The sequence below is a fragment of the Cebus imitator genome, unplaced genomic scaffold (assembly GCF_001604975.1).
Source record: "Cebus imitator isolate Cc_AM_T3 unplaced genomic scaffold, Cebus_imitator-1.0 Scaffold704, whole genome shotgun sequence".
Classification (NCBI taxonomy): domain Eukaryota; kingdom Metazoa; phylum Chordata; class Mammalia; order Primates; family Cebidae; genus Cebus; species Cebus imitator.
In genome coordinates this window covers 432,121-459,079 of record NW_016108019.1, presented here as the reverse complement: position 1 = coordinate 459,079, position 26,959 = coordinate 432,121, and the positions used below count along the sequence as shown (strand labels likewise).

The following is a 26,959-nucleotide window of genomic DNA, read 5'->3' as shown; positions in this document are numbered from 1 at the left end:
AAAAGACAAAAACAGGCCGGGCGTGGTCGCTCACGCCTGTAAACCCAGCACTTTGGGAGGCCGAGGCGGGCAGATCACAAGGTCAAGAGATCGAGACCATCCTGACCAATATGGTGAAACCCCGTCTCTACTAAAAATGCAAAAAAACTAGCCGGGCATGGTGGTGCGTGCCTGTAATTCCAACTACTCGGGAGGCTGAGGCAGAATTGCTTGAAACCCGAAAACGGAAGTTGCAGTGAGCCAGGATCGTGCCACTGCACTCCAGCCTGGGGATAGAGCAAGACTCTGTCTAAAAATATAAATAAATAAATAAAAGCACCAGGGGTGCAGGGAAGGAGTGACAGTCCCCCAGTCGAGTAGGGCTGCAGAGGGGCCAGGCCAGGAGAGACAGGCCTGGATTCCAGTGGATGGGCGGAATGCGTGTGGCGGAGGGGAGGGTGGCACCAGCACGGGAAGGGGTGGGGGCTAGGCTGGGGTGGGAAGACAGGATGGTGAAGGAAGGAGAGGCAGGAAGGGTAGGGAGCCTGCTGGCCTGGCATTGGAAACCAAAGCGTGGGTTTATTTATGGGAAAAAGACTCCATCCCCTCTTATGGTCACCCCAACTCAGAAACCATTTGACCCCATGTCACCAAAACACTCATAGGAACCACTTTTCCTGTGACACAAGTAGGATTCTTCCACTTCCCAAATGCTACCCAAAAGCCTCTGAAATCCTTGGAAATTTAAAAAATAATCCCCTCCTATTAGCCAATGCCTATAAAACATATTGACTTTCATTAAATTTTATTGTGAAATCAGAGATGTGTCCCATTGTAAAATAAATTAGTTTGGAAAATGTAAGGGGGGAAATCCCATCTAAAAGTTAGACAAGGCTAGAAATTTTCAATTTTATTTGCTAAGGTAGCATTGTGTTGTTGCTGTTGTTAAAAATGCATCATAAAATAAGACCAAGAGTTAATACGAAGCATGAAGTCATGTTTCCCTCAAAGAAAACGATTTGTTCGGTAGTCAGGTTAATTTGAAAAACATTGCAAATTCTTTAGCAGTGGTTCTCAAAGTATAGCTTTCATCAGAATCCCCTGGGGCCCTTGTTAAAATCTGGATGGCCACACCCATCCCTTAGAGTGGGTTAAACTCAGTGCCCACTCACAGGAAACTGAAACTCGTGATTGAGGTCAACTAGGAGGCCTTCCCCGTTGAACCGCTGGCTTGGGACAACTTGGTTTCTGCACCGCTTCTGAGTAATTCTGGCACCCAGTTCCTCCTAGCCACCTGCTGTGCCTGGAAGGGAGCCAGCCCTCCTCAGCAGGCTTTGCCCCCTCCCTGCACAGCACAACTATGGCATGGAAAATGGAAAAGCTGTTAGCAGAAGCAAAGAGCAGGGAGGCCAAGGAAGCAGGGCTCCCACCCCACCTGACACACAGCCAGCAGCTGGTGCCCAGCCACGGCCACAACTTGGTGCGGGAGAAAGCTGAAGGCTCAGGAGAAAGCGAGGTCACCACCCCTACGCCAGGTGACCACGGTGGCTGTTACCTGCCTGGGTGGCCTTGAAAAAGCCTGGTTCCCTCTCTGGCCTGCGGGTTCCTTCTTTGTACAAAAATGGATCTTTGAAGCCTGAATATTCCAGTTATCTATAAGGATACAGAAATATTTTGCCTCTAGATGACATGCAAATGTGTTCCTCCCAACTCCACTTCTTCCTGGTTCTGTGGCTTCCTCTGAGAACTGCCACACCCACCCTGTTTTCAGAGCAAACCTGTTTTGAGGTCAAAAAGACCCAGCTGGGGAGATGGTGACTCACTCCTGGTTCCTCCAAAGAATAGGGGTGAGCAACCACCCAGGACCTCAGGCACCCCAACACCGGACCCCTTTCTGAGGCACCATCTGGTACTGGACCATCTTCAGGCCCTACAGGGCTCTCGGGGCCTGGCAAGGCCTCTCATCTCCCAGAAATAAGTTCTTTTCCCCACCCAGACTGACACTTAAACAGCAGACATTTGCCTCTCACAGGTTTGGATGCCACAATGAGGTTTACTCCTCTATCTTGACAAGGGCTTCTGGCCCAGAACACTCAGCTGACGAGGGGTTCTGGGGGAGGAAGGAGGCAGCAGGGCTGAAAGAAGCTTCTCTGTGTATTCCAGTGCCTCACTGCTGGTCATAATCCTGGTGAGGTCGCAGCAGCCTCCCTGGAAGGCTGCAACAGGCACCTGTGTAAAAGCCCCTCCTTCCGCACAAGGGGCTGGATGCAGGTGAAGAAGGCACCCGAAGGACTGGAAGATGATGCTGGCTGGCATTATTCAACAGCTCCAGGGTGCTGCAGCACTGAGCACCTACTGTATGAGCCCATCATGAAGCTGCCCACACTGTCCAGGCTGTGCCACGGCAACTTCCAGCAGTTCCTCCTCTCAGTCACCTGCAGGCTGCTGGGTCATCCTGACACATGAGGAAAAAAAGACAATGCTCACAAAGGCCTCCAGCCTCGTGGCCCCAGGACCCTCTCCTGAGCATCATGGCCTCCTAGGAGACCCAGGGTGACCAGGACAAAGGAGACAAGCATTTTCTAAGCTGAGGAAGGATGGAAGGGGACTGCTGTTCTGCCTGGATGCTCCCCTAGGCCTGGCAGGGCAGGCAGCAGAGACCCCCAGTGTCTCTTGCTTATCTTAGGAGTTCCCCCTGTGGTTGCTCCAATTTGCTGCCTTCATGCATGTTTACAGGGTGACTTCTCTGGGACAACAGAGCTGGGATGTCACCAAGCCCTGTGTCCCATCAGTCAGGCTCTCCCCAGACTCCATCCTCTGATTCTGCAAGATCAGAAGAGTGTATGGAGGTCCCTGACTCCCCAGCTTTCCCCATGACAAGGTGTGGTGTCTACAGCTCAGCTCCAGCCACACTCCACCTGAGAAGTGGGTCCAGGCAGAGCACTGGGCCCTGGCCACCTAGGGCTGCCTCCTCGAGGTGCCCAGGAAGCAGGGAGTCACTGGGGGAGTTCCCCAGGTACAGTCCCCTGCACAGGTGAGGTCACCTCCCAGTCCACGAGGCAATGCTGCATGAGCCCCTCTGGATGGTAGGAGGCCTGGGCTCGATACTGAGTAAAGCACAGGCATGACCGTTCCCTCAGCATGCTTAGGGCAGCGGGCACAGATTCACACACATGAGTTTGCACTTAAGCTGCAGTAAGAGCTACAGAGGAAATGAACAGAGATGGCATCATAGGAGTGAGCCCTCCAGACACACTTATTCCATCTGTGCAGAAGGAGAATGGCGTAGCCTGTTGGGACAGCCACATCAAAATACCGCAGACCAGATGGCTTAAACAGCAGACATTTGTCTCTCACAGGTCTAGAAATCCAAGATTAGGGTGCCAGCCAATCGACTTCCTGGTGAGGGCTCTCTTCCCAGGTTGCAGATGTCTCTCTGTGTTCCCACAGTATGGTCACGTGGCAGAGGAGAGAGGGGGACGGGGCATGAATAAGCCCTCTGCTGCCTTCCTCTTCTTACAGGGACACTAATCCCATTATAGGCGCCCCACCCTCGTGACCTTATCTAACCCTAATCACTTTCCAAAGGCCTCACCTCCTAATGCCATCACACTGGGGATCAGGGCTTCAGCATGTGGATTTGGGGGGCACAATTCACTCCACAGCAGAGAAAAAAGGGGCACAGAGCATTCCAGTTGAAGGAAACAGATGTTCAGAGGCCCAAGGCAAAGGCGTGAGCTCTGAGGTGCAGCCAGAGTCAGGCTGAAGAGCGGACAGAGATTGAGCACTGATGGTGGGGAAGAGACAGGATAACGAGTTAATCTCAGTCATGTGTGTGCCAGAGAGGGAAACTGAGGCAAGGTGTGTCACGTTGAACACTGGGCAGCATTCCCGCACCCCTGTCCTGCACCCTGTGGGATTATGGAGGAAGCCTGGGAAGCATCTCCCCTCTTTTCCACCTTTTCAAGACCCATCCCACACCCTGCCTCCTCCAGGAAGCCCTGGGGATTGCTCATATACTCACATCTCACTCCTTAGTACCTGCAGCCTGCCTTCTGAATTTAGCAAGCTCTAACCTTGGGTTTCTATTTTCTGGTCCTGCGCAGTGAGCATTTGAAAACTTCCGTCTTCCTCAGCACCAAGTACAGAGCCATTTAGCAGAAAATAAATGAGTTTTCAAGTCAATTGAACTGTTCATCTCTCCAAAATCCAGGCAACACGGTAGAGCAACTGGCTCTCTCTTCCTGGAAGCTTGCTCATGGCCTGGCCCACCGAGTAGGGGGGCAACAAGTGCCTGAGGAGGAAACGAATGAATGAATGAGTGAATGAACACGTGTGGTTGGAATTCAAGGCACTATGGGCTATTCTGGACGGTACTGATTGGCCTGTCCTCCACAGGTGAGGTGCAGTCGGAACAGCATTCAGTATAGGTGCCAGTTTCTGTCCTGGTTCCAAAAGGCCAATTACCTGCCTCCTCGGAGCTTCCTGGGGGGTTGTGAGGACTCCTGAGGGCTCAGTGTGAAGGGGCTCTGCAGAGGGAGGCATGGCTGGCGTGTGTGAGGTGACTTCTCTCTTGGTCTGCAGGATGGAGAACCTGTTCATCAACCGCTTCATGCACATGTTCCAGTCTTCCTGGAATGATTTTGCTGACTTTGAGAAAATCTTTGTCAAGATCAGCAACACTATTTCTGGTGAGTGTGCTTCTGGGGGCTCTAGTGGTGCTGGGGAGAGGGGATGCTGCTTTCCCGTCTGAGACTTGCTGGGAAATTGGCAAGGGCTTTCCCACCTGCTGCAGCACGGGGGGCCTCCTGCTACCACGTGACCCTGGCCAGCAGCCCCTACACTCCACACCCTTTGCATCACTGTGGTCACCCTTGTGCCCAGAGGCTTCTCCTCCTCCGATAGTCAAGCTCGAGCACCCTTGACCTCATTTCACCCTCAAAAGTCTCAAGAATAATGACTTTTTCTTGGCACAGATCAACCATTTGTGCTTCTGAATAGAGCAAAAGCAAAACTTGGCTTGTGTTTTAGGCATTTACATGAAAGCAATTTTGGGTTCCTTTGGACTAGGATGTGTTTGGTGAAAGCACTAGCTTTATAATGCCCAGTCATGACATGGGAAGGACGTTAAGGAGGCAGGAATGGCTGGCCGAGAAGAGGTGCTGAAATCAGGACGTGGGGAACTGCCCTTGGCAAACTCCTCCTAGGGACTCCCCTCCACTCCCTTCCTCCTTCCATCCTGGACTCTCCATGCTGGGCTGCAGGATCTGAGTTCATGAGAGACTGGTGCCCCGGGAGGCTTCTGAGCCACTAAGGGCCGGCTCAGGTATGATGAGGTGGTGCCACAGCCTGACCCAGTGGCAGGCAGGGGGCAGCAACTGGGCACAGCAGGTGGAGCTGTGCCCAGCCAGGAAGCACTCAGGGAAGGAGACCAGGCAGGGACTCTGCTCTCAGGAGGGGTCAAAAAAAACCACAGGCCTGCCTGCCCTCTGCTCAGAGCTCAGGATGGGCCTTACTTCTCTCCTGGTAGAACGGGTCATGAATCACTGGCAGGAAGACCTGATGTTTGGCTACCAGTTCCTGAACGGCTGCAACCCTGTGTTGATCCAGCGCTGCACAGAGCTGCCCAGGAAGCTCCCGGTGACCACAGAGATGGTGGAGTGCAGCCTGGAGCGGCAGCTCAGCTTGGAGCAGGAGGTCCAGGTAGGGGTTGAGGGGCTGGAGAAGTGTCCAAGGCCACAGTCTGTCAGGTGGAAGCCACTCCCTCCTGGCCAGCTCTCATAGGCCCTAAGATGCTAACTGCAGGCCCATCTGGGCTGGAGCAGCCACTTCCTTTTCCTGGCAACATTGTCAGCTAGGGTCCCGGCCATTACGCAGGCTGTCTTGTGCAACGTCAGGGGAGGAATTGCGGGGTGTGTTTCTCCTTGATGCTCGAGTCTGGGAACATATGTCAATATTTTCACTATCAGTATCAATAATTACAGGAGCTCCCCTTAATTAGGGGGTTCTGTGGTGGGATAGGCATTGTGACAGGTGCTTTATACACATAGTCATCAGTTGTGACCCACCTTGCACAGGAGAAAACACTGGAGAAAGAAGCAGACCTTGTGTGAGAATAAAAAAAGGAGCACAAGGAGAAACTCAACAGAATGCTTGATTTTCTGGTTAGAAATGCTGCTGCCCATGCTCCTGTTGCACCCTCCTTCCCACCCTCAACTGCAGACTGGGTCCCCTCCGGCTGCAGGGCTGACCTAGTCTTGAGACAGAAGTTCAAACCAACTCCACCTGGCTCTGGTGGGGCTCCGCAACAGGCGCTAGCTCATCAGTCTGCCTCTTCCCCATGGAGCCAGCATGATGGGGCCTCCTGCCACCCAGGCCCTGCTGCTGCCCCAGGTGTCCAGGTAGCCTCTGCTGCTTCCAGTCCCCTTGTCTTTTGAGCTCAGCTCACCCTGGGGCTCTAGTTGGAGAGAGACGGTTGGTGCCCTCTAGGGATAAACCTCCAGCCCCAGTACCTGGCCCACTTGAATCTACAGGGCACCCACCCAGCTGAAGTCTCTGCACAAGTCTCCTGCCCCAGGGCAGGCAGTGCTTCCTAGCCTTCTCCTCCTGCACCCCACCAGGCCCAGAACACTTCCTGGTCATGTGAACAGCTGACAATAACAATCCCACACACACAGAGGGAGCATCTGTGTTCCTCACTGGACATAATTGCCAGACATAGTAACATTGATTCAGTGGCTATAGGTTTCAAACTTCAAGTCAGAGATCATAGAACCTTAAGCCATACAGAATCCTAGAATTGGAAGGCTCTAAGCAGCTGTCTTTGCACAAGGCAGCCAAGGAGTGGCCGTCCTCAGCACCTGGGCAGGACATCAGCTTCCCATTGGGAGTCTCAGCCACCTCCAGGGCACTTGGGTTATGGGTCACCTTTCCTTTGAACTGAGCCACGCCTCACTGACTGGACTCTTACACACACACTGCCCCACCTCCTACACACCAGCATGACTCTTAATCCCCACAGTCATTCACGCTGCCTGTCTGGCAGCATCCTAGTGATCTACAGCAAGCTGGTGGCCTACTAAAAACACCTACATTGTTGTTTTTTAAAGTGTACAGTTGGGCTGGGCGCGGTGGCTCACACCTGTAATCTCAGCACTTTGAGAGGCCGAGGCAGGCCAATCATCCGAGGTCAGGAGTTCAAGACCAGCCTGGCCAACACGGTGAAACCCTGTCTTTAAAAAAAAAAAAAAAAAGTGCAGTTATTTTTCTGAACATGAATACAGAAATTGTATCCCTGTTGTTGGTACGATTCATTGTTCCAGGTCAAGTTTGTTTGAGCTCTTAGACTTTATATTAGGATTCTTTAGTTTCAGATCACAAAAATCAACTCAGTCTGGTTTAATGCAAGAAGTGTATTGCCTCAATGCTAACTCGTTTGGGACCAGAACTCAGAGTCTCCTGGCACTGTCTCTCTCTCCATGTCTCAATTCTCTGCCTCTAGCAGTTTTCTCCTTAGAAGGGTTTTCTTATGTGGAGGTAAAGAATGATCACCAGCGGCTTCAGATTTACCTTCCACCAGCTTAGCAAACACCACCCACTCCCAGCAAGAAAGACCCTGTTTCCCAACACTCCCAGCAGATGTCTTAGGCCATCCTCTGGCCTCACCAATTCTGTGAGCCAGTGCCTGTGGCCAGGAGAATGGAATACGCTGACCCAAAGGGGACAGGGACTCTAGACAGACAAGAGCACCAGTGTTTCAGCAGCAAAATCCCAAAAAGTCAGAACTGAGAGAGAGGTGAGCTCCTTGTTTTCCTTGGAATAACAGAGAAATGTCGCAGGCATCGCCCCTAAATCCCAGGCCTCCTGTTCCCAGCATCACGTTCACCAGCCTGGGCGGTCTCAAGATTGGATTAGCAGTCCTTCCTTCTGGGTAGAGTCTGATGGTCACTTCAGCTCTTAAAGTCCAGATGTCCAGCCGTCGTCCTAGAAGGCAAGCCAGCGCTGTGCCCTACGAGCCCGAGGTTCTCCACCTGCTCACCCCCAGACAAGGTGCCCTGAGCGCCTTCGCGGGGAAAGTCCCCGTCCCCATCCCCTCTCCCACGCTTAACGTGACAGATGCTCAGAGCTCATCCCTGGTGTCACACGACACAAAGGAGGAAGGCGGTGGCCAGGCTCCAAGCTCCCGCCGTCCTGGATGGGCAGCTTCTGTCCCCATGGGGCAGCCTGGGATTCCTGCGCGCGGGCGCGATCGGTGAAGCTGCAGCGGGGTGCTCTGGGATGTGTCCAGGCAGCGCAGACCTCGACCCCTCTGCAGCCGGGACCCTCACCCTTTCCTTCATCTCTCAGGCAACAGAAAAGGCTTCAGAAAGAGCGGCCCTGCCGCGGGCTTAAGGGCTGCGTGCCCGGCCCAGCAGGCCCACCCCTTGCCCTGCGTTCCTAGGGGCGCCTCTGCGCTTCCCACTTCACCAGCACGCTCCTTTTGTGTCGAGGTGTGTTAACTCCTACAGAAAAGGGCACAGATCCGAGGGTCAGCAAGCCTGACGAATTTACACCAATGACCCACCGTGTCCCCAGTCTCGTACCAGGGCACAACACGCCCGCCCTGCAGACCACCCCCATCCCCCACCCGGTCACTGCAAACCCGTCCCTCTCTGCTTCTGCAGCCCCTCTCCCGCCACATGCCCATTCCCGCCCCCGCAGACCTGTCCTACCTCCTGGAGAGCCCCCTCAGCCCCTGTAGTCTCCCACTCCTGCAGAATCCCCTCCCCCTTCCCTCGTCTCCTGCCCAATCGGGCGGACAGCCCCGCCCTGCCCCGCTTCCCGTCTCTTCCTCCCAAGGGGAACCCTTGTCCTGGCTCTGACTGGGGTTGAGTTGCCCAGCTTCGACCTCTGTGGAGAGTCTTTCAGGAGCATTTTTTGACATTTAACTGGTCACATCTATTTCATCTAACCTCTCCTTTCTTCTTATTAAACTGACACTCAGGGTGGTCTCTCATCTTTCATGTGAGTCAGGCAGGTTTTAGATACCACAAATGCTGCCATTCCCTCACCTTGACCGAACTGCCACAACCTGTGAGCATGCTCCATGTGACTCAATCAGCCTTTGAGTCAAGAGGAGAGACGTTCACATTCTGAACTCTGCTAAGTCGTAGGGAAGGGAGAGGGGGCCCCAGGGGTCAACATTCTTTCCCCAGGCCTGATTCTTGGTCCATCTGCTGAGCCTGATTTGCACACATCTCTCTGCCTCCTGCAGCAAGGGAACATTTTCGTAGTGGACTTTGAGCTGTTGGATGGCATCGATGCCAACAAAACAGACCCCTGCACACTCCAGTTCCTGGCGGCGCCCATCTGCTTACTGTATAAGAACCTGGCCAACAAGATCGTCCCCATTGCCATCCAGGTAGGCTGCTGGGGTACACACCTTTCTGGGCAGCACAGTCCTCGGCGATCCAGGACTCCTGGGTGGCTCCATTCACACTCCAGCTGAGGAAGCTATGCCTTGAAAGACACTAGGGCTCCTGCCTGCCCTGAGGTGGGCCGTCCGCAGGGGTGGAGAGGGCTCTACTCCCCCGAGGCACGCTCGAGAAACCCCTGGCCGGTCAAGGCACACTGTGGAGGACCTGTCCTGGGATGACATTTTATACTCTCCACCTCAGCACGCTGACCAGGGGCCCCCAATCAAGGTGCTTCCAGGGGTCAGGCAGGTGAAGCTGTGGGCTGAGCTGGAGACCAAGGCCACTGAGGGGCACCATGGGCTCTGGGGTCAGGAACCAGGCCAGTCTGGGGATGTCACCTTTGATGATGGTGTGGGTCCTTACGTCTACCTAAGACTAGAGAAGAGGAAGAGGGGGACCCTGGAGGAGGCAGGCGGGCACAGGGCTTTGTCTTCCCCTGTTCCTGGCACCAGCTTGCTGCCAGACTGGGAGCTGGTATGCAGACAGCAGGGGCCAGGGCCAGGACTGGACTGCGTATAGGTCCGTGGGGGTAGGGAGGAACTACACAGGGGACCCCATGGGAGACTGACAGATGAGCATTTAGCAAATAATGTCCATGAAATGGACCCTGGGAGCTGTGGACACAATAGCAGCTGGATAGGTCAGGCAGCAGCCACATGCCAAGACTATCCCAGGGGTTAACCTTCACAGTCCACAATCCCCACCCTCCATCCTAAATCTCAAAAATCTGAAAATTGCTGCATATTTCAAAAATGTGCAGCAAATTCATTTTCTGTAAACAAACCTTCTTTGAAGCAATAGGTGAGGTTATTTAGAGGCTTATTTCTATTCAGTGTGCTATGCCTGTGGATCACTGCAGAAATGCTGCTGTTTGATTGTAAAAGATTATGTTGCCCTAGACCTGGGGTGGGAGGGGGTATGGCATATAATGAAGTATACCCACTGCTAAAATCCTAAAACTTCTGGATTCTGCAGCACATTTGACCACTGGGGTTTTAGATAACCTATCTTTATCTGTGTAATCATCACCACAACTCTCCTAGGTAGTGGGCTCTATTGATGTTGATCATTTTACCCAGATAAGGAAGCTGAGGCACAGGTGCCCACAGCCAGCCACAGAGCTAGGATTCAAGCCAGGTCATCTGACTCTAGATTCCAGGGTCCCCACGGTCTCCTGGGGCATGTACTGTCAGAGGAGTTTCCTGTCTGTTACCAGAGAGAAGCCCTGTGCCTAAGAAACTGAAGCAGCAGGTAAAGGGACAGGTGACCTAAAAGAAGACAACATTGCTAGGAGATTCCAGGAGATCCCAGACAGTACTGGTGGGTGCCTTCAAAAGCTTGGCTCAGAGACCTCTTGGAGCAGCCTGGAGTCAGGGGCCTGGCTTAAATTCCAGCTCAGTCACTTGTTAGCAGGCTGTGGAACCTTGGGCAAGCCACAGAATGTTCCCGAGTCTCTTTCTTGTTCTGAAAATGGAAAATTTGCAAAGCATAAAGACCCAAGCAAATGAAAGCTAGAGGATAGTAAATCCAAGATCTGGTTCTTTGAAAGGCCAAAAAATAATAATAATAACCTCCTCTTGAGGCTGATGGAAAAAGAGAGGAGAGAGAGTGAGAAAGAGAGAGAGAGATAGAAAGAGAGAGATAGAGAGAGAGAGAAAAAAAGTATGGAAGATTCAGAAGAAAAAAGGAGTCATAAGAAGAGTAATTATAGCCAAGCACCGTGGTGGTGCGTGGTGGTACTGTAGTCCCAGCTACTTGGGAGGCTGAGGCAGGAGGCTCATTTGAGGCTGAATTGTGCTATGATTACACCTGTGAGTAGCCACAGCACTCTAGCCTGAGCAACACAGTGAGACCCCATCTCTTAAAAAAAGAAGCGTAATTAGATTATATATTTCTTTTCTTTTCTTTTCTTTTTTTTTTTTTGAGACAGAGTTTCCCTCTTTTTTCCCTTTTTGGAGTGCAATGGCGTGATCTCGGCTCACCGCAACCTCTGCCTCCTGGGTTCAGGCAATTCTCCTGCCTCAGCCTCCTGAGTAGCTGGGATTACAGGCACGCGCCACCATGCCCAGCTAATTTTTTGTATTTTTAGTAGAGACAGGGTTTCACCATGTTGACCAGGATGGTCTCAATCTCTTGACCTCGTGATCCACCCGCCTCGGCCTCCCAAAGTGCTGGGATTACAGGCTTGAGCCACCACGCCCGGCCGTAGATTATATATTTCTTAAATGACAGTAATATGGCAACAAATTTGAAAAGTTAGAGGAAATGGATAAAAACCTAGGAAAAGACAAATTAGAAGAAATTGTAGAAAACAGGCCAATTTCCATCTAGTGACTGATAACAGACCCACACGGTAAGCAGCTGAGTGTCAGCCAGCCACTTACAGTGATTTGATATTGGGCAGGAAACAGTCAGTATAACATGAAAATGTCAGTTCTACCAAATTCTAGTATACAAACTGAATGTGCTTTCAAATTAAATTTCAGCCAGAATCTTTTCTCTTTCTTGGTGGGGGTGGGGTGTTGGTGAAGAGGAACTAAAAAGGAGAGAAAACAATTTTAAAAATGGAAAGATTCATATAGAAAGAGAAATCTAGCATAGTCAAAATTTTCGTGGAAAAAAGGAAAAAATAAAAACCACACAGAGAGGCAGCACAACCAAGTGAGACCTCATCTCTAAAAAAAAAAAATAGATATGGTGGTACATGCCTGTAATCCCAACTGCTCAGCGGGCTGAGATAGGAGGATGGCTTGAGTCCAGGAGTTCGAGGCTGCAGTGAGCCATGATCGCTCCACTGCATTCCACACTGGGCGACAGAGTGAGACCCTGTCTTTAAAAATAAAATAAAAAGAAAAAACACAGAGGGAACACTTTCCTTGCTGGATCTGTAAGGTTACTGTTAAGCAGATGCTGTGCTTGAAAACAGAATTGTGGGGCAGTATAGAGTAAGACCTAGAAATAGACTCCCCTACAGAGGAATTTAATGCATCACAATAGAGGTTTTTCAACTCAGTGAACAAGGGATATTATTTTGATGGTGCTATCACACTGCCTTTGCATAAGAAGAAAATTAAATTGGACTGCTCTGTCATGCCATCTACAAAAATCAATCTCATCATGTAGAGTTGCTTAGAAGAACAAGAAAAAAAGAAATTTAGATGAAGTAAAAATTTAAATAAAAAAGTAAACAAATGTAGAAAAACTATGTGGAGACTCAGAAGACTTTTAGAAGTAAAAAGAAAACAAGAAGGTCTAAGGAGAAAGCTAAGTATACTTGATTATGTAATGTTTTAAAATGTGAACAATAAAACAAACCATAAACAAAGCTAAAAGGCAAAACAGAAGTTGGGGGAAGTAACCATAACAGAAGTGACAGCTAAGAGAGGCCTATCTATGATATCCAAGTAATTCCTTCACATTGACAGGAAAAGGCAAATACTCCAATGGAAAAACGAGCAGAGAATGTGAAAAGGCGATTCACAAAAGAAGAAATGTAAATAGGCAACCAGCACATGGAAAAACTCCTAATTTCACCTGTAGTTAGGGAAATTCAAATGAAAGTTAACAATGAGATATCATTTCTGACCCGTCTGGTTGGAAAAATGAAGAGGTAACTGGCAAACACCAGCAAGGATGCACTGCTCATGAATTGTTGCAGCCTGGCAGTGTTCATGGGAAAATCATTGGTGGGCCTGGGCAGCCCGAGGTCAGAGCTCGAACCACCACCTGAGCAGATCCCACAGCACCTGCTGTACCAGGTGCACTTTGGAGTGGGCGGTCAGGATCCTGGGGTTGGGCTGTCTTGGCAAGGGCAATTGTGTTACCGAGCTGGACTGGGGTCTGCTTGCCCAGTGCAGCAAAACCAAACACTGAGATTGGGACAGAGTCTAGAACACAGGCATTTATTGCAGGGACCAAAAAAGGAGAATTGGGCAGCTCACTTAAGACTGGAACGCCCTGATGGCTTGCAGGTAGGGGCTTTGAAAGGTGAGGTAGATTTCAGGAAAGCAGAATTTAACAGGCAAAATCATTAATCAATACACGGAAGGTACCCATTGGTTTTGGGCTAAAAGGGTGGGATATCTTTAAGTTGTTGGGGAGGGTGGCTTCCAGGTCATAGGTAGATTCAAAATTTTGTTGTTTTGCAATTGGCTAAGGAAGAGAAGATTTGTTTAAACATTTGGGTTAGCAGAAAGGAATGTTAGCTCTGGCCTGTGGGTGGGACTTTCCCCCAGGCCCCACAGGAAGAAATTTAGAGCAAAGAGCCATGCTCAGGGAGTTCAGTCCTCAGCTGCCTCTTATCTGAGGTCTCTGTGCCAGTGCCAGTGGATCTGTTTGGGGGGGGGGGGGTCTGGGTTTCTGAAAAACACCTGTTCAGATGTTCTGTTTACTTTCTAGAGGGAACCAAACACCCCATGACACTAGCTTCCTTGGCTGTTGTATTAGGCTGCTGTTACCCTCTTGCTTGTCAAGTTGCTGATTTGCTTCTCAGGGCTAGCTGGGTGCTTGGAATTTCCCTTGAAGGAATTCAGGATTTTCCTTCATTTCCATGCTTGTTGGGGCAAGGGAGCCTAGAGATCCCTAAGAGGAGGCCCCTGCTCCATCTCAATCACAGGCGCACTGGAGGGGACTTTATCGTTTAAGTGTTCTGACAGCCGGTAGCACTGAACAGGTGTTCACCAGCAGAGTGAACCCGTCCCAGGAACAGTAGGGCAGGCAGTGTCTACTCAAAGAAAACACCCCCACACCCGCAAAGCTCAGCCTTCGCTAGCAGCCACTCAGCAGAAATGAAAGCACTGATGTGCGTGGGTACCAGCAGGAGCATAGTTTGTGATGGGGAAACAAAGTTGAAAACAGTCTGAAGGTAGAGGAGGATTGAGTGAGTGAGCCCTCCCATGTCCTCACTATGAGATGTTGCAGCATCTTTGAAAGGAATGCTTTTCCTGTCATGACTCAAATTTCTTTTTACAATAAACAAGTATTCTTTTCTAATCAGAAATGTAAAGCTACTTCTTTACCCAAAAAACAAATTTAAGAAACACAAATTGCTCAGGGCAAGTTCTGGCATCCCATGGCAGGCCAAGATCCTGGACAGGAGTGGGACGATGTGAAGGATGGGTCGGGTAAGGCTCAGCTCAGTGGTACAAGCGCTCAAGGGGATGGGCAGGTGAGGCTGGGCCAGGCCAGGAGGTGGAGAGAGGCAGAAGGCAGAGTGATGTGCTGAAGAAATGGGCAGAGCACTGGGCTCTTGTTCTTGTTCAGCTCTTTGTTTACTGGTCAGAACAGCGTGTGTGTGTGTGTGTGTGTGTGTGTGTGTGTGTGTGTATTCGTGTATATATATGTATGTATGGGTATATATAGATATAATTTTTTAGATTCATGGGGTACACATGCAGGTTTGTTACATGGTTATATTGCATAATGCTGGGGTTTAGGCTTCTATTGAACCCATCACTCAAATACTGGGCATAGTACCCAATACCTAGTTTTTCAATCCTTTCCTCCCTCCCTCCCTCCCCTTCTTGGAGTCCCCAGTGTCTTTTGTTCCCAATTTTATGTCCATATGTACACAATGCTTAGCTCCCACTTATAAATAAGAGCATGCAGTATTCAATTTTCTGTTTCTGTATTAATTCACTTAGGATTATGGCCTAAGTGCCAATCCTGAACTGCATCTACGTTGCTGCAAAGGACACGATTTCATTCTTTTTTGTGGCCATGTAGTATTCCATGGAGTACATGTACCACATTTTTTTAATCTGGTGCCACTGTCAGTGGGTACCTAGGTTGATTCTATGATTTTGATATTGTGAACAGTGCTGTGATAAACATATGTGTGCATGTGTCTTTTTGGTAAAGCAGTTTCTTTTCCTTTGGGTAGGTACACAGTAATAGGGTTGCTGGGTCAAATGGTAATTCTATTTTCAGTTCTTTGCAAAATCTCCAAACTGCTTTCCACAGGAGTGGAAGTAATTTACATTCCCACCAACAGAGTGTAAGTATTCCCTTTCGTCTGCATCCTTCTAACATCCGTCATTTGTTTACTTCTTAATAATAGCCATTCTGACTGGTATCTCATTGTGGTTTTAATTTGCATTTCTCTGATGATTAGTGATGTTGAGCATTTTTTCATGTTTGTTGGCCACTTGTATGTCTTCTTTTGAGAAGTGTCTGTTTATGTCCTTTGCCCACTTTTTAATGGCAGTGTTTTTTCTTAAGTTCCTTATAGATTCTGGATATTAGTCCTTTGTGGAGGTATAGTTTGGAAATATTTTCTCCCATTCTGTAGGTTGTTTACTCTGTTGATAGTTTGTTTTGCTGTGCAGAAGCCCTTTAGTTTGATTAAGTCTCATTTGCCAATTTTTGTTTTTGTTGCATTTGCCTTTGAGGTCTAGTTATAAATTCTTTGCCTAGGCCAATGTCCATAAGAGTTTTTCCTAGGCTTTCTTCTAGAATTTTAAAAGTTTGAGCTCTTACATTTAGGTCTGTAATCCATCTAGAGGTAATTTTTGTATGTGGTGAGAGGTAGGGGCCCAGTGTCATTCTTATGCATATAGGTAGCCAGTTTTTCCAACGCCATTTATTGAATAGGATATCCTTTCCCTATTGTTTATTTTTGTTGACTTTGTCAAAAATTAGTTGGTTTTAGGTATATGGCTTTATTTCTGGGTTCTCTATTCTGTTCCATTAATCTGTGTGCCTATTTTTGTACCAGTATACCATGCTGTTTTGGTTACTATAGTCTTGTAGTATAGTTTGAAGTCAGGTAATGTGATTCCTCCAGCGTTCTTCTTTTTGCCTAGGATTGCTTTGTCTATTCAGGCTATTTTTTAGTTCCATGTGGATTTTAGGATTGTTTTTTCTAATTTTGTGAAAAATGATGTTGGTAATTTGATAGGAATTGCATTGTATCTGTATATTGCTTTGGGCAGTATGGTCATTTTAATGATATTGGTTCTTCCAATCCATTAGCATGGGATGTTTTTCCATTTTTTTGTGTCATCTATGATTTGTTTCATCAGTGTTTTATAGTTCTCCTTGTAGAGCTCTTTCACCTCCTTGGTTGGATGTATTCTTTGGTGTTTTATTTTGTGTATGTGTGCAGGGGGAGGCTATTGCAACTGAGATCACGTTCCTGGTGTGGTTCTCAGCTTGAACATTGTTGGTGCATAGAAATGCTACTGATTTTTAGACAAGGCACAGTGGCCCACACCTGTAATCCCAGCACTTTGGGAGGCCAAGGACGCAGATCACCCAACCTGGCCAACATGGTGAAAAGCCATTTTGAATAAAAATACAAAAATTAGCCAGGCATGGTAGCACAAGCTGGGACCTGCAGTCCCAGCTACTTGGGAAGCTAAGGCAGAATTGCTTGAACCCGGGAGGTGGAGGTTGCAGTGAGCTGAGATCACACCGCTACACTTCAGCCTGGGGGATAGTGAGACTGTCTCAAATAAAAAGAAATGCTACTGATTTTTGTACATTGATTTTGTATCCTGAGACTTTACTAAAGTTGTTTATCAGGTCTAGGAGTCTTTTGGAAGCATCTTCAGGGTTTTCTAGTCATAGAGTCATATCATGGATGGACAGAGATAATTTGACTTCCTTTTTTTTTTTTTTTTATTCTTTTACTTCTTTCTCTTGCCTAATTTCTGTGACTAGGACTTCCAATACTGTATTGAATAGGAGGGATGAGAGTGGACATCCATGTCTTATTTCAGTTTTTAGGGGGAATGCTTCCAATTTTCATCTGTTCAGTATCATGTTGCGGGATCAGCTCTTTATCTACTGTGTGACTTGGGAAAGCTGCTTAACCTTGCTGGGTACAGCAAGGAATACCTGTCTTGCAGGGTCAAAGTGAGGATTAAGTGAAGTGGCATACGTAAAGCCCCTGGCACACAACAGGGGGCTCCTCGGCCCCAGAGCATGGCAGGAACATGCCAGTGTCCCAGAGACATCAGGAACTCGTCAGAGCATGTGGAGACATGTCAGAGAGTGTCCCAGAGCAGCCCGGTGCTCTAGGGCACAGATCAGGTATGAGCAGGCCAGGCAGCTCATGCAAATGGTGTGGCAGTGGGGACCCTCAGAGCTGGGACTGTGTAAAAGGAACAAGAGTGTAGTTCTGTGAGAACATGGGTGCAGAGATCTCAGACCTTCTAATTTTTCAAGAAAACCAGGTCATTCAAATTTTTATGTGAAATTGTCTGATATTTAAAAGCAGCCAACTAATCTCATGTATAAACAGACAGGCACGCCTAGTGTGCATGTCACACTCTGCTCTCCCTCCTCCCTCCCCCTGCCTTGGTCCTCAGGGGGCGCTGGGGCTGCTGGCATCCCTCTGCCCAGGGTTGTAGCCACTGGCTGCTGGGGCTCTGGAGCACTTAGGATTCGGCTCATCCAAACCAAGACCTGCTGCATGTGTGAAGTCCACACCTGATTTCTAAGACAGAATAAGGAGGTAGGGAATGTGAAATGTCTCATTTAATAGTTTTAGATTGGTTTCATATTGAAGTGATAATATTCTGGATATAGTGGGTAAAATAAAATTATATTATTAACCTACATTTCACCTGTTTCCTTTTACTTTTATTAATATGGCTTCCTGAATATATACAATTCCATGTGTGACTGGCATTATATGACTATTAGACAGCACTGTTTTCAAGGGAGAGACACTCAAGGACCCCACCTTCCACAATACTTACAGGAAGTGACACAGCTGTGTGCTCTGGGGCAGCTCTCCCTCCCCAGCCATGGCCACTCTGCTGCAGTGACACTGATCTTTCCAGGCACCTAAAGTCTGGCCACGCCCCTTCCTGGCCGCTCTTGGCTACGGTCCTGCCACCCACCTCATTCTTTCTGTCAACCCCTCCAAGACCCCACGTCTTCATCTAAAAATATGCAGTGCCAGTACCTTCTGCAGGCTTTCATGAGAGCTTACTGTCAGGTGCTGAGGCTGTGCTGGGCACTCAGTAAGGGGGTGACACCTGGGGCTGCTGGCATGGAGGGACCTGGGGCTGGGTGCCAGGGTGGTGGTGGGAAGGTGAGGCTGTGTGTGCAGAGGCATCAGCGACCAGGTCACCACAGAGTTTGGGGATTTTATTTTCTGGCATCAAGAGGTGATTGTGGAGGCGGTTAACATGACATGATATACATTTTGGAAAAGAAAAAAACTCACCTTGTCCCAATGTGGAGTGGAAACTGGAAAGGGAAGACAGGTTCAGCCTCTGCTACAGGAGACGCCTGGCCGCAGGCGTGGGCTCCGGGCAGAGCTGGAGCTGCAGACCCTGATCTGGGAGGCTCAGCACCAGGAGGGCCCCGAGTCCTGGAACAGGAGTAGCTGACTTAGGGCAAGAAGAGAAGACAGGAGCAGTGGGGCAGACCCTGGGGAGCACCAGCATCTCAGGGAAGAGGAGAGGGAGGAAAGCGTGGGAGATCAATGAGCGGCAGTGGAAGAGGGAGCAGGGCAAGGAGGGGAAGAGGGGGCTGGGATCCCCCCACTGCTGGGCCCTTCACCTCCCTGCTCCTTCCATGCCGCCGGCTCCTGAGGTCATTCCCACAGTAACTGTGAGCCGAGGGATCACTGTCCCCACATGACAGATGCTGAAGCCGGAGCTTAGAAAGGCCCAGTGTGTCATCCAGAGTCATGCAGGTTGTGAATAATATGGCTGGAACAAGAAATACCACCCCGGGGCCCTCTGCCCCCTCCAGGCTCTTCTGATTCCAAAGTCACTATTGAAGAAATTCAGATACTTCACGTTCTCCAACAGCTCTAATCTGAAGTGAAATACAGCAGTGTGTTTCCTTTCCCTTGATGTGTCAGCTCAACCAAATCCCAGGAGAGGAGAACCCTATCTTCCTCCCTTCGGATGCAAAATACGACTGGCTTTTGGCCAAAATCTGGGTGCGTTCCAGCGACTTCCACATCCACCAGACCATCACCCACCTTCTGCGAACACATCTGGTGTCTGAGGTTTTTGGCATTGCGATGTACCGCCAGCTGCCTGCTGTGCACCCCATTTTCAAGGTACAGCCAGCTACTGCCCCACCTGCTGTGGGAGGGCATGTGAGATGTGGGGTGGGAGGGGGTGCTAACATCCCACAGGGGGACCTGTGGCTAGGAGTGGGTGGCAGAAAGAGACACTGGAGAGACGTTCCCAGAGTCAGTAATGCCCCCAAAGGAAGAAAACAGCTGGGAGCCTCTTGTTCCCCAGGAGACGAGGCTGGCGCGGGGGCTGACACAGGGGCCTCACTGGCCAGCCAGTAGAGCTGGAAAAGGCAGATGAGTTCACGGTGATTCTCGGCTGATGCTGACGGCCGCCCCCGCGGTCACTCTCCTTCCGTGTTTCCGAATCCTACAAACATTGACTGTTGCGGTGACTGCAGGCTAAAAGTACTTCTGTGTGCCTCAGTTTCCTCATCAGTAAAAGATGTCAAATAGTACATCTGCCCTACAGAATGATGGTCAGGATTAAAACAGTGAACTCAGGGAGCACAGAGGTAAGCATTGTACAAGTGCTGGCCAGGACCTTCTGAATCATTATCATGCTTGGTAAGCATCAGAGGGGTACAGGCCTCCAGCGCTTAGCAGAAAGCTCAGCACCTGGCCTTCACTTCCTCCCTGCACCCAGCATCATCCTGCAGGGCAGGCCTGGGTGGGGGACCTGTGGGACCTGGGGACACCTGGTCACCCAGCTGGGCCCCCTCTGAGGCCTCCTCCTTTCCCCTGCCTAGCTGCTGGTGGCACATGTGAGATTCACCATCGCCATCAACACCAAGGCCCGTGAGCAGCTCATCTGCGAGTGTGGCCTCTTTGACAAGGTGGGTGCCCTCCTACCCCACTCATTGCATGGAAGAGCCCAGCCTGGCTGCCTCACTCCCTGTCTGAGATCTAGATGCAGTCTCTGGAGGCCTGGGAGGGTGAAGGCTGGAGGCTGTGCTCAGAGCAGTGTCTCCAGCATCCTCCCAATGTCTCCAGCCCCTGCCACGCAGCCAGGAGCCCTTCTCTAGGCACACCACCAGGTCTTCCTCCTCGATGATGGCTCCCGGTCCCCTCCTCCACCCCTTCCCTCTCCCAGCCTCTGGGACCGGGGTGTAGACCCCCTCTGGCACGGACTCCTCATGGCCCCCTGACCTCCTACGTGCCAGGAACCTGTGTCTGCCTGTCAATCTGCTGTACCCCTGCAACCCTGACCTGGCCCTCCCCAGCACTCTGCCTCTGGGGTCTCAACCCTCCCAACCCCTGTCCCCTGCATCTGCCCAGCCCTCGCATTCCCCAGGCAGCACCCCACCTTGTTTTGAGCCCCCTTAGCCTCACCAAACTCGGACTCTCGCCTAGGCTCTCGCCCTAACCTTCCTCCTTTCCTCGGCCCATTAGTGACCAGGCCAGATCTGACCACTGAAGTTGAGACACTGTTTGGGTTGCAAATGGCAAAACCCAACTCAAACCAGCTGCCTTGTGACAAGACATGCCTTATCTCAAATTCCTGGACACAATAGAGGGGCAGGGGCCTCAGCCAGAAATGGATCCAGGGACTCAAGCAGTGCCCCAGGGTGCACGTACACTGGCTCCGTCTTTCTCCTTCACCTGTGTTGGCATCACACTCTCCTGCTGCACACAGGCCCCCACAGGAGAGGGCACAGGAGCTCAGCATAGTAGCTCCACCTCAGGTTCCCATGTGGCCATTATCTCCCAGCCACATCCAAACAGAAAGTTCCTGGAGCAGCTCTGGTTGGTCCCGCTTGGGCTGAATGCCCACCATGGACCAATCTCTGTCACCCCAGCACCCAAGTCTTCCTTCAAAACTTCTCTGGCACGACATCCCAGCCCCGTGGGTGTATTACTGTGTGTGCACGTGTACACACGTGTGAGCCTGTGAGTGTGCCTGCATGGCTCCACAGCCAGTATCAGAACCAGGATCCCTCCCTGTGGGTCTCTCCAGCCTCACCTGAGCACACAACAAGCACTCAACAGAGTTGCATGGGATCTAGGAACTGTGGGTCACAGAGAAATGACTGAGCGTCCTGTGCCCAGGACTAGGGCAGACTTCACAGGCCAGGCCCGCCGGTGCTGGGGTTCCCCGCACACCTGCCGCCGCCTGCTGCCCTCCTGGAGGTGGGAGCGCACCTTTCCGTTCTGCACGCTGCGGCCCCACCGTTCAGTCCCTTGCATTGGATTGGGCGGGAGGCTCCTCCCTGTCACCTCTCCACTCGGCTGCCCTTGTCATTCTCTGCATTAAACATCCCTCCCCCTTCTCACAGGACAAGGATTTGTCCCTCTGCGTGCCTGGTCTCCCCGCCCCCTGGCACATTTCCTCAGGGATGTGTGGAGAGCACTGGGGCTGGACAGCTGTGGGGGGAGCCACCGGCTCAGGGACTTTGCCTCCCACTCCAGGCCAACGCCACAGGGGGCGGCGGGCACGTGCAGATGGTGCAGAGGGCCATGAAGGACCTGACCTACGCCTCACTGTGCTTCCCCGAGGCCATCAAGGCCCGGGGCATGGAGAGCAAAGAGGACATCCCCTACTACTTCTACCGGGACGACGGGCTCCTGGTGTGGGAAGCCGTCAGGACGTGAGCGCCCGCCGGGCGGTGGTCCTGGGGGAGGAGCGGGGCCCCCTGCCTGACTCCCGGGGGCTGGCCTGACCCCCGTGGCTGGCGCTGAAGCGGGAAGGGGTGGGGGAAGGAGTCCCGGGCCGGACGTTAAGGAGTCCATGACTGGGTCGGCGCCGGGCACCCGTCGCCCACCCCGCTGGGTCGCCCACCCCGGCTGCGCCCCCGAGCCAGGTTCACGGCCGAGGTGGTGGACATCTACTACGAGAGCGACCAGGTGGTGGCGGAGGACTCGGAGCTGCAGGACTTCGTGAAGGACGTCTACGTGTACGGCATGCGGGGCTGCAAGGCCTCAGGTAGGGCCTCCGGGCCCGGCTCCCCGGCAGTCGGCAGCGCGGGCCCAGCCGCCGCCCCTCCGGGGTGTCCTGCCCGGGCACGCGGTGGGCGCCGGGCCCTGGGGTCCCTGGGGACCGGGCCTCAACCCGCCGGTGGTTCGCCCCAGGCTTCCCCAAGTCGCTCAAGAGCCGGGAGCAGCTGTCGGAGTACCTGACCGTGGTGATCTTCACTGCCTCCGCCCAGCATGCCGCGGTCAACTTCGGCCAGGTAGGCGGGGCCGGGCCCGCTAGGCGGAGCTCCCTCCCCAGGGCCGTCACAGCTCCCCGGGCCGGGCCACGCCGGGACCCCGCCCCAGCCCTGCATCCGCACCCTTGGGCAGCCTCGGGCCTGGAATGGGAATTGCGGGGCGGACTCTGCCCGCTCAGCCGAGGGCGTTGGCCGCGGGGAAAGAGAATGGACGGACTGCGGGGCCCGCTGGAGTTGGGCGGCACGGGAAGGATAGGACCCCGGGAGCAGCTGGGCTTCGGGGGGTCCACGCTCGTCCGTGGCCGTCTCCGCAGTACGACTGGTGCTCCTGGATTCCCAATGCGCCCCCAACCATGCGAGCCCCGCCGCCCACGGCCAAGGGCGTGGTGACCATAGAGCAAATAGTGGACTCACTGCCGGACCGCGGCCGCTCCTGCTGGCATCTGGGTGCAGTGTGGGCGCTGAGCCAGTTCCAGGAAAACGAGGTGAGGCTGGGCAGGGCGGGGCACAGCCCCAGGTCACCCCAGCCTGTTCCTCAGCCTGAGGGCTTTGTGACTCAGGCCTCAAGGCTCACCTGGGGGCAGGAATCCTGACCTCCAAGGCTGGAGGGGCCCAGAGGGCTGCAGCGGTCACCAGGTCCCCCAGCCTGAACCTGCACAGAGCTCAAGGTGGACGCGGCAGGAAGTGTACAGGCTCTGCTCACTGTCACCAAAGGGTCGTGTGTGACGTCCCCTCCCCCCAGCTATTGACAAAGCTCTTGCACATGTTTTTTTCCCTGGCACTCCAGAGGGAATGACCAAGTTTCCCGTTTTTTTCCCCACGGACACGTGCACCTAATTTAACTTAACACCAAATCCGTTGTGTCTTGGTGGATGCACCTGCTTTGGGGTAGCTCAGTGCTGCATAGAATGGCGGGACGGTCCAACCCGCTCCAGGCTGCTGGGCGTCTCAGTTGTTCCAGGCTAATAATGTGTTGGTCCCTCACTGGACATCCTTGTTTTTGTGCCTTTGCACCTGTGTTCAGTATGACAGACACGTTCCTAGCAGAAGAATTCCTTAGTCAAAGAATATTGAGACTGAATCGCCCTCCACAAACTAAATCCAAAATCCTATCATCAGTAGCCAAAGTTTTTTATGCCTTTCTAGCTAGGAAGCTTTGTGATCTTAATCCAATACAGTATATATATTTTTTGTGAATGATGTCCAGCTCTGCCCCACAGACATCTGTGTGACCATGCCAACAGGGCAACCACCCCTTCGGGCTCCCTGGCCTGCCTTTTGCCCTCCTGGGCTGGAGAGGACAGCACTGGCCCCAGCACCCCTGATGGGAGGTGGGAGTGCTTCATAGGGGTGGCCCGAGCTAGCAGAATACCATGGCTGCAACCACCAGCAGCCTCTTCCTTCATCTGCGTCATCTCATTACCACCTGGCAGCGGGCAGTTACTTTCTCACTTACCCATGAAGCCCCAGCTCTGAAGCCTTCCTTAGGGAGGCAAGTTGGAGGCGACATTTGCCTTCCTGAGGCCCTCTCAGCAGGCAGCAGAGGGTGAATATGGGGAGGCAGGCAGGAGAGTGTGAATATAGACGTTCCCTCCTTCATCTCCCAAAGAGTGGTTGGCTCCAGGGGATGAGACAGGCCTGTCAGTTTACCCGGGTCGCAGACCGACCTATGTGTTTGTCCATGTCTTGGCCCTCAGCTGTTCCTGGGCATGTACCCAGAAGAACATTTTATCGAGAAGCCTGTGAAAGAGGCCATGGCCCGATTCCGCAAGAACCTCGAGGCTATTGTCAGCGTGATTGCTGATCGCAACAAGAACAAGAAGCTGCCATATTACTACTTGTCTCCAGACCGGATTCCGAACAGCGTGGCCATCTGAGCACACTGCCAGTCTCACTGTGGGAAGGTCAGCTGCCCCAGCCCGCTGGACTCCAGCCTGCCTGGCCAGCTCTCTGGCCAGCCTCCTGGCAGTCACATCTCTTCCTCTCAGACCAGTGCCTTTCCTTTTATCCTTTGATCTTTAGGGAACCCCACAGATTGATCAAAGTGTAAACACCGCAGGGACCCCTTCTACGCAGAGCAGGACTGCACAGCGTCCTGTCCACCCCCAACTCAGGATTTCCACACCAACAGCAAATCACCACCACTGATAGATGTCTGTTCTTGTTGGAGACATGGGATGATTATTTTCTGTTCTATTTGTGCTTAGTCCAAATCCTTGCACACAGTAGGTACCCAATTCATTCTTATTGAATGAATTAAGAATTGGTTGTCATAAAAATAAAGTGGTTCATTTAAAATGGGTCTTGTTCCATGTGCTGTGTTCCAGTCATCCCAAACAGCTCATTGCCACCTCCCACACCAAAAGAAAAAAAGCCACAATCACTATGATTTTATCAGGGCAAAAACCTCCCCACCCACGTCTGGATGGAAGGTGTTTTTTCCCCCAAGCAGTACCTACTCTCTTTGGAACATATCCCAAATGCCACCACCTCTGGGAAGGCATCCTTGGTTCCTGTCTCTCCCCAGGGCTTTGTCAGGACCTCTGTTGTTGCCCTCTCTATGGTCTCTCCCTGGGCACAGAAGCCTCTGGAAGTACAGAGAACTCACTTTATGTCGGTGCCCCAGGACTGGCAAAAGGTACCAGCACTCGGCTGTTCCCTCATTTTCCTCCTGGCAGGGCACCTAGCTAATGGCTATCAGGGAGCTGAGGCAGGGTTCTTAACATGACATAAAAAATAATGGGCGGGTGCGGTGGCTCACACATGTAATCCCAGCACTTTGGGAGTCCGAGGCGGCCAGATCATTTGAGGTCAGGAATTCGATACCAGCCTGGCCAACATGGTGAAACCCCATCTCTACTGAAAATACAAAAAATTAGCCAGGCATGGTGGTAGGCACCTGCAATCCCAGCTACTGAGAAGGCTGAGGCAGGAAAATTGCTTGAACCCAGGAGACAGAGGTTATAGTGAGCCAATGTCATACCACTGCACTCCAGCCTGGCAACAGAGCCAGACTCTCTCTCAAATAATAAATAAAATAAAATACATATTAAAACGCATTCTCTTTCCCCAGGCCTAAGAAGCAGAGCCAGCTCTGAGCCTGGGCATAGTGACCCACTCTCTCCCTGTGCTCACATGCCCAAATCCCAGCCCTCCAGCCCCTGGCTTCGGAACCGTGTCATCAGGGTCTCCCATGTCTCTGGAAGGTGCTTCCAGTGTGGCAGACCAGCAGCTCTGTGTCTAGGTAAAGGCTTCTACAGGGCCAATGTGGCATGGGGGAAGGCATGCATGCATTCCTGAAGCCACAGGCCTTCTGAGGAGACCTGACTATTGGGGTGGGTACTAGAGACTGAGGTCCAGCCCCTTAATGTCCGAGACTCCCTGCCATCCCTCGGAGAATTGCCCACCACATTTGTGAATGATCTTTGGGACAGGTGATATAAGCATATACCATGGTAAAGGCATTCAGCTCCATGTTGCTTTGAGAATGAACATACCAACCTTTAGAACAACAAGGCTGTGTGGTCAAGGAGAGAAGAGAAATGAATAGGAGTAGGCAGGGGTGTTGAAGCAGGTCTGACATGAGAAGGATTGGGTTGGAAGGGCTTCAGACTGCAGAAGCCCTTTTACAGCATCTCTGAAAAGTCTCACACCAGCTAATGAAGAGTCCTGAAACAAAGTCACCATTACAAAAATCTTACATCTGGCAGAAATGATAGCAATGGTCTTGGCATGAACCCCACAGTGGATCCAAAGGTGTGGCAGCTGAGATTGTCAGTCAAGTACGTTCTCTGCAGCTGGTCCTTCTGGTTCCCTGGGGTAGGGTGTCTGAATAGGATAGCTCCATTGCTACCACAGGAGAGGGAGAATCCCAAATTCTGTGCATAGATTCTGTCTAAACATCTAAGACACATGTGCATAGGGCAAACTGCAAGCAGCCCAATTTAGGATAAAACAGCCTGTCTTACTCTGTTTGTGCTGCTATAATAAAATACTTTAGATAGGGTCATTTATACAGAACAGAAATTGATTCCTCACAGTTCTGGAGGCTGGAAGTCTAAGATGAGGCACTGGCAGCTTCAGTGTCTGGTAAGGGAGGGCTCGGTGTCTGCTCCCATGAGGGTGCCCTCTATGCTGTGTCCTCACACAGCAGAAGGGCAAAAAAGGGCGAACATTCTCTTAAGGACACCAATCTATTCATGAGAGCACAACCCTCATGAATTAATCATTTCCCAAAAGGCCCCACCTCCTAATGCCATCACCTTGTGGTTTACATTCCAACATATGATTTTTGGAAGGACACATCCATTCAAATCAAAGCACAACCAAAGTGATATGTGAATTTTCAAATAGTTTGTAGTTTCAGTTCAACTAAGTTAATTGCTCGCTTG

General features: G+C 51.4%; 1 protein-coding gene across 3 annotated transcripts in view; it reads left to right on the top strand.

The window, feature by feature from the left end:
* Nucleotides 1-24,868, top strand: part of ALOX5 (arachidonate 5-lipoxygenase) — a 60,605-nt gene extending 35,737 nt beyond the window's left edge. The window contains exons 5-15 of one of the 3 annotated variants that reach the window (XM_017518809.2): nucleotides 4,564-4,670; nucleotides 5,510-5,682; nucleotides 9,233-9,379; nucleotides 19,258-19,461; nucleotides 20,169-20,255; nucleotides 21,829-22,007; nucleotides 22,221-22,342; nucleotides 22,489-22,589; nucleotides 22,883-23,053; nucleotides 24,266-24,472; nucleotides 24,591-24,868. In XM_017518809.2, coding sequence (XP_017374298.1) covers nucleotides 4,564-4,670; nucleotides 5,510-5,682; nucleotides 9,233-9,379; nucleotides 19,258-19,461; nucleotides 20,169-20,255; nucleotides 21,829-22,007; nucleotides 22,221-22,342; nucleotides 22,489-22,589; nucleotides 22,883-23,053; nucleotides 24,266-24,445 — 1,471 coding nt within the window. In that variant the 3' untranslated portion in view covers nucleotides 24,446-24,472; nucleotides 24,591-24,868. Of the gene's footprint in view, nucleotides 1-4,563; nucleotides 4,671-5,509; nucleotides 5,683-9,232; nucleotides 9,380-19,257; nucleotides 19,462-20,168; nucleotides 20,256-21,828; nucleotides 22,008-22,220; nucleotides 22,343-22,488; nucleotides 22,590-22,882; nucleotides 23,054-24,265 lie in introns of all 3 variants that reach the window. The other 2 variants (XM_037735015.1, XM_017518810.2) reach the window with 2 other exon arrangements.
* The last annotated feature ends 2,091 nt before the right edge of the window (nucleotides 24,869-26,959 follow it).